This window comes from Colobus angolensis, unplaced genomic scaffold, assembly GCF_000951035.1.
Source record: "Colobus angolensis palliatus isolate OR3802 unplaced genomic scaffold, Cang.pa_1.0 Scaffold315, whole genome shotgun sequence".
NCBI classification, from domain to species: Eukaryota; Metazoa; Chordata; class Mammalia; order Primates; family Cercopithecidae; genus Colobus; species Colobus angolensis.
The window spans coordinates 972,162-979,840 of NW_012116433.1; the positions used below are offsets into that span (position 1 = coordinate 972,162).

At 35.7% G+C, this 7,679-nt stretch overlaps 1 protein-coding gene across 1 annotated transcript in view; it reads left to right on the top strand.

Moving 5' to 3' along the window:
- CEP350 (centrosomal protein 350kDa) overlaps positions 1 to 7,679 on the top strand; it is a 135,896-nt gene that overhangs the window by 82,221 nt on the left and 45,996 nt on the right. The window contains exon 26 of the mRNA XM_011951138.1: positions 1,222 to 1,379. Within this exon, the coding sequence (XP_011806528.1) occupies positions 1,222 to 1,379 (158 nt within the window). The remainder of the gene's footprint in view (positions 1 to 1,221; positions 1,380 to 7,679) is intronic.

A 7,679-nucleotide genomic window follows, 5' to 3' on the forward strand; every position in this document is an offset into this window, starting at 1 on the left:
TGATTTTTAAAGTAAACTTTACATTTTGAAAAAATCTGAAACTTACAGAAAAATGTCAAACAGTACAAAAAATTCTATTATCCTGAGTTATCTGAGAGTAAGTTGCCAACAAATTAACGTTGATACATTACTACCACTATAATCTGCAGACTACCTGAAAGTGGTTGCCCTTCTCATTCCACCTGGGCTCTGACTCCCCAAATTGAGCTGTTCCCATCTCCTCACACCTTCTCTTCCTTATCTCTTTGGACTCTGGCACTTGTGCTAGAAAGTTCTCTGTGGTAAGGCCATCCTCACTGTGTTTGGGCTTGCAGTTGTGTGTGGGGTCACTTCCATGTGACATTCTTGTTGGCCTTCTTGGGCTCTGATTCCCCTTACCAGCCACCCTCCTGCATTAAATGCCCTCTTCATCCTACTCAGGTTCTGAGACCCCACTCTTGCCCTCCTGTGTCCCTCAACCCCTACATAGATGCCTGCCTTGCTCTGTCTCATCCAGTGACTTTAAGATTGAACTGTTCAGGAGGAAGAAAGGGAAGCTCAAGGGCTCTACTTTTTTTTTTTTTTTAACAAAATAAAAACAGTCATGACTGTCCCTACCCATCTTCCTGAAAAGTTAGGAGAATAAATGACTGTGGGGAAGGCATACTAAGCAATTAAAGTTTTACTTTTTGCTCATCAGAAATAATGTATTGATTAATAGTTTCCAGATGTTTTCTTTACAAACTTTTTTAATTTTTGAAAACCTAGTTTTGCATAAGGAATATTCAAAAGAAAAAACCCTTGCCCTAGTATGATTAAAATAAATGTTACATCTTCCAGTCATTATTTGTGTCTGTACATATATGTTTTATATAGTTATAGGTCTAACTTTTTTATTCCTTTTGAGTGGTCCAACTTTGAAATCTCAGAGAGGATATTTAGATACTAGATTACTAATAGCAGAAGCTTTTTTAGATTTCTTACATTTCTTTAAAATTATTACATGTTCTGATATTCTCTTTTTCTCTATATATATAAATGATGGTAAAAATATACATAATATGAAATGTACTAGTTTAACCATTTTTAAGTGTGTGATATATTTTGTCCTTTATTATCTTATTTTCAACTCTTGTTATAAACATTGTATTGTGGATAAACTTAATTTTGAATTGACAGTATTATGATGACTTCAAGATTCCTATTAAAGTCCAATACAATTTTGCCTCTTTTTGTTTGCAGGACTCTCATAGTGATGAAGATACAAAGGATAATAAGGCAACCAGTCCTGGTCCAACTGACTTGGAGACCCGCAGTCCTTCTCCCATTTCAATCTCCAGCAGTGAAACTAGCAGCATTATGCAGAAACTGAAGAAAATGAGAAGCCGCATGGATGAAAAGTAATTTGTTTTTTATAAATATCTCTTGTTTAGTTACATTGAAAGTAGTACAACAAATAACATTTGTAATATACTTCATTAGATTAAGACAAATATTTTATGGATTCAGTAGCATTTTAGCAGAATTGTTAGAAGCCAATTGACTGTAGATCTTATTTATAAAACAATTTTAATACAAACAGGTTTCTTATTTTAAAAAACCAAAAAACAAGGCTAGGAGTGGTGACTCACACCTATAATCCCAGCACTTTGAGAAGCTGAGGCAGGAGGATCATCTGAGCCCAGGAGTTCAAGACCAGCCTGGGCAACATAGTGAGACCCCCATCTCTACAAAAAAATAAAATTAGCTGGGCATGGTGCCATTTGCCTGTAGTCTCAGCTATGTGGGAGGCTGAGGTGGGAGGATACTTTGAGCCTAGGAGGTCAAGGCTGCAGTGAGCTATGATTGTGCCACTGCACTCCAGCCAGGGTGACAGAGCTAGACCCTGTCTCCAAAAAAAAAAGTATCAGCACGTGTACCCATAACAAAATTTTCCCCTTTCTTTTACAAACAGAAAGGCATGTCTAATAATTTGGGGAAGCAACTAATGGTATATCCTGACATTTCATCCTGTGGCTTTCTGGCACCTCTCAGGCTTATTCAAATAGATGAAATTTTAACCTGGTGAGTAGGTATCAGTTCCTTAGCTAAAAGCAGAAAGGCTGAAAATTTCCAGGAATGTTGATTTGGCAGTCTAACCTTCTTCTAAAATAGTTCTAAGAATTAATGTGTAAAGACTCTGAAAGAAAGCTACTCCAACTTAGATATAGCTCAGATGTACATCAGTGTTGACCATATAAAATGACATTTATGTGAGACTTTTACTCTTTGGGGTATATATTTAATTAAATACAGTTATAAATTAACTGCTTGTGGACTGTATTCTTGCCTCTGTAACCTCCACCCCATATCTTGCTTCCTCGAAACCCATTAAATATGAGAGACTCATTAGAAATTTTTGTTGACTGCCATTTTAAGTTCGCAATTTGAACTACTACAGATTGAATTTAAGTTTTAATTTGATAACTTTTGGCAGTATACCACACATCACCAGATTTAATGATGCTCTGTTTATATGTTAAGTCAATCTATGATTTAGTTGGTTTTGCAACAGTCAAGCAGTTGTAAGTGAAATCCTTACTTTCTGTAGGTGCAGTTCTATATTGGCACTTCATTGCAAGAAAGGCATTTCATAATTTAAAAATACCTACATTGATTATGAAAATAAGTCTTAAATACAGCTTTAAAAAATTAAAAATATAAGAGGTGAAACCAAATATTGACAAATATATGAATGAATGTTCCTTTTGGATGATTTCCATGGGATAGACTGATAAAGGCTTCTTCAAATAGGAATTTATTAAAATTTAGATTAAACGTACTTTCTTCCTTTCCTGATAAAAATTTCCAGTAGCCTATATGGGCATACTGTATTGTTCCAGCAATCTTTTGAAATCAAAATTAGAATAATCTCTCAGATTTTTATCACTAATTTGACATTGTATATCTGCCACAAATGTCTTTGAGTGGTAAATGTTGGGGGAACACAGTGTCAGGGTGATTTCTTCATTGATCCCTTGCTCTTCTATTTCAGTAAAATTTTCATTGCCAGTCTCTAAGAATGATATCCTAATTTGACCACCTTTGTAGAAAAAAGCTGTTAATTCTAGTCTGCCCTTGAGGTCAGTCAGTTTCTGGGCTGCTTATTTCAGATTTGGTTAAAGCTTTAAAAATCCTAAATAACAAGTTTAAGTTTGGATTTATTGACTTTGTTCCAAATTTTGTTAATTATTTTAATATACTCCAAAATATTAATCACCTAGAGTGTTTGTATTATTCCTCTACCTTTCCTTGACAACTATGGCAATTGATTTTTGAGAGATTTGTCGAGGAGAATAGGCATTGAAGCATTCAGTGACTTTTTGATCTGTTTGAGGCAATTAAATTGTGTTTGTGATAGGAATAAAGACAGTAGTGTCGAAGAAATGTTTGAATGATGGTGCTGAAATCTGAGGATGAGGCTGGGCCTGGTGGCTCACGCCTGTAATCCCAGCACTTTGGGAGGCCGAAGCAGGCAGATCACCTGTGGTCAGGAGTTCAAGACCAACCATGGCCAACATGGTGAAACCCCGTCTCTACTAAAAATACAAAATTAGCCAGGTGTGGTGACACATGGCTGTAATCCCAGCTACTCTGGAGGCTGAGGCAGGAGAATCACTTGAACCTGGGAGGTGGAGGTTGCAGCGAGCTGAGCTCACGCCCCTGTACTCTAGCCTGGGCAACAAGAACAAAACTTAGTCTCAAAAAAAAGAAATCTGAGGATGAAGTAAAGTATTTTCCAAAATTGGTGGTGCACAGAAAAGGAAGAGTATTGTTATGCACTATTTTTTGGTCTCTGAAACAAAGTAATGTGAAAACTAGCTTTTAAATACCATTTATATTATCAGAGCACCATAGTTTCATCTCCTTCAATGATGTTGGAATGTCAGCTCAATAAATAGGGAGTCAGTTAATTTCATAGTCATTTGCTACAGTAGACACCTAACGACAAAATCATTTGAACCTCTGCTACTTCATGACCAGGAACTTATTTGTTCCATAGATTTGCAAAGGTAGTCATTCCTATTTTATTGTTATAAATCACCAAAGAGTAGTCGTCCTTCTCAGTAAATTTAGCTAGTTTTTAGGGGGAACCTTTTCATTTTGTGTCATTGCTTATTGGTAACTTTCTGAACTCTGATGTTATGACAGGTATTTTTCTGAAGTGATCATGTCATTTTTGGCTACAGTGAAAGATTTCCTTTTTTTTTTTACTGAGACAGTAATGCCTTTGTTGAATATTAAAAGCCATACGTTATATTCCTAACATATGGCTTTTCTTGACCTCTTCGTTGAGTAGACATTTTATAAATGTCATATAGTTTCCATTTATCAGTATATTAAAAGGAAAAAATAATATTCAAAATGTGAAAGACATTAATAATAATGAAAACATGTTTGCAAAAGACATACAGTTGATCTAAGCCATGAACTGAATAGCTCTCAGTGTTTTTGGTTATATTGGTAAGTGAAATCTGAGTTTTATTACTGCAAGGGATATTATTTACAATTCAAGTGGATTGCCTATAAACATGAAACAGATATTCATGAAAAAACACCCTGATTGACTCTTCCTGTTTATGGAATAAGCAAAACACTGAAAGAATGGTGTTTTCTTCATCTTTAAGTGTTTCATTACTTAAAATAGGACACTGCATTTTTTCTTTCATTCGTTAACAGTAGCTTCTTCTTCCATATTATTTATTAATTATACACTTACTCTCTCAGCAATTGTTTATTGATTAATGTGTGAGTATGCTAAGTTCTGAGGGGTACCAAGATAAATCAGACTTAAACCCTGTTCTCAAGCTTAGAGTGTAGACGGAAAAAATAATGAGGGGCAGGTTCATATAGAGAAGTATATCTAGATCAATTGCTAAGGAAGTTCAAAAAAGAGAAATTCTTACTGACAGTGTGATATATGTCAAAGACATTTTCATGGATGAATATACTTTTTTTAAGAGTCTCACTATGTTGCCCACGATAGGGTTGAATTCAAACTCCTGGGTATGAGTGATCCTCCCCACTCAGCCTCCTGAGGGAGTTAAATATATTGTTGAATTAGTAAGTACTTTCAAACATCAAAAGAAGGGGCAGAGAGTATATAGCTATTTTTTGGTTTGGTCATTCATTGCAGACCAAGGTAGCATTGAAAGATGAAACCTTTAGTCACAAAATATTTTAAATACTCTTTTTACACTTCCCAGTTGGCTTACAAAACTGTTAAAGGAGAAAAATTAATGTATTTGGTTTTAAATGATTGATCAAAAAGTTAAGCAGATAAATATTTTATGACATTTCTCTGTCCAAAAGTATTTATTTGTCTGATCAATGTCGAAATCTTCACCATTAATATGAATTTTTAAAATGAAGGATTTTCAAGAGAAGGCTTTTGATATTCCATTAAAGGAGATATTTTAATTAGATTGTTTTAAATAATAATGTTAAATAGCATTGCCTTAAATTGAATAGAATTTTCTTAGATAACATTCTAGTCTACATATAGTAGCTGAATAAATCCTGGTAGTCTGATACTTTGTTTTTATTCTCTGCGAGAATTCCTAGGTCAGGAATAATATGCTGTATTATTTTGTTTACTTAGGTGTATGTAAATTATTAGATAATTTTAAGTAATAGAATAGATTTTGCTATAGAAAATCATACCTAAGCTACATTTTCTTTTTGGTCAGAACTGTCTGTATCCTCATTTGTCCTCCTGTTTTTTTATTATTAAAGATGCTAAAATACTCAAAAGAATCCGTTTTAAAATGTAAAGCACTATGTTCCATTTTTAATTATAACAGTAATAGAATTAAAAACCCAGAAGGAATAAAATGATTTAAGGTATTAAGTTTTTTTGTGAGTTTTGTTTTGGGAAGAGTAAAAAGTAATGTTTTAGTTTAGCTAGGTAGTCTCAGTAGTTTGGAGATACATAGCATTTCATAAGGATTCATTAATAAAGCAGCAGTAATTTTCTTCAAGATCAGTACAAATACAGCAGTGATTCTTAACTTTTTGGGGATCTTGAGTTCACTTGTAAATCAGATGAATGTTTTGGAACCTTGCCTCAGAAAAATGCATATACACACATATATACAATCTTACATGCAATTCCAGGGTGTCCATGGACTCCTTGGTATTCCAGTGGAGTAACTAATGATAATGGAAGCACAGTAACATCCTAAACAAATACAGAACTGTAAATGTTTCTTTTGTGAAGGTATGAAGATTTTGTTTGTTTTTGATATCTTTTATAATGAAAGGATTTTTAGACATAGGCGTTCTATTTAAAATTTAGATTATAATTTTATTCAAATTATAGAATGATTTTATAATCTATTAGAATCAGGCCACAATTATATCAGCTCAGTGGGCAACAAAAGTTCTCACCTACATCACATGGTCTAGCAGTCACATGGTCTGACAGTCTTTTGAGGTACAAAATAAGTGGAAATAGTCCAACGGAGAGTCATAAAATGTTAAAATTAGAAGGGCTCTTAGAGAAACCATAAAATATAGTCCCTTTGTTTTACATGAAGAAATTGAGGCCCACAGAGTTTATGTAACTTTCCCCAGGTCACACACACAGCAGAATGGCAGAGCTGAAACTAGAACCTTGTTTTCCAGAGTTCAGCTAGCTAAAGTCAAAGTTAAGTTAGCATATCTGCTTTCAACCTCATAGATTTTTTAAAACCTAAATTGGTGACTTAAGGTTATCTTCATTAGAAACTGATCCTTCTAAATAGTATTTTGTTGAAATTAGCAAAGTGCTAGATGGCTAATTACTGGAGTTGAATAGCTGTACAGAGCAAGTTCAGAATGTGAAAGTGTGACTTTAAAAGTGAATTAAGACTTTCCCTCTCCCAACATGGCGGCCTCAGCAAAAAAGAAGAATAAGAAGGGGAAGACTATCTCCCTAACAGACTTTCTGGCTGAGGATGGGGGTACTGGTGGAGGAAGCACCTATGTTTCCAAACCAGTCAGCTGGGCTGATGAAACGGATGACCTGGAAGGAGATGTTTCAACAACGTGGCACAGTAATGATGACGACGTGTACAGGGCGCCTCCAATTGACCGTTCCATCCTTCCCACTGCTCCACGGGCTGCTCGGGAACCCAATATCGACCGGAGCTGTCTTCCCAAATCGCCACCCTACACTGCTTTTCTAGGGAACCTACCCTATGATGTGACAGAAGAGTCAATTAAGGAATTCTTTAGAGGATTAAATATCAGTGCAGTGCGTTTACCACGTGAACCCAGCAATCCAGAGAGGTTGAAAGGTTTTGGTTATGCTGAATTTGAGGACCTGGATTCCCTGCTCAGTGCCCTGAGTCTCAATGAAGAGTCTCTAGGTAACAGGAGAATTCGAGTGGACGTTGCTGATCAAGCACAGGATAAAGACAGGGATGATCGTTCTTTTGGCCGTGATAGAAATCGGGATTCTGACAAAACAGATACAGACTGGAGGGCTCGTCCTGCTACAGACAGCTTTGATGACTACCCACCTAGAAGAGGTGATGATAGCTTTGGAGACAAGTATCGAGATCGTTATGATTCAGACCGGTATCGTGACGGGTATCGGGATGGGTATCGGGATGGCCCTCGCCGGGATATGGATCGATATGGTGGCCGGGATCGCTATGATGACCGAGGCAGCAGAG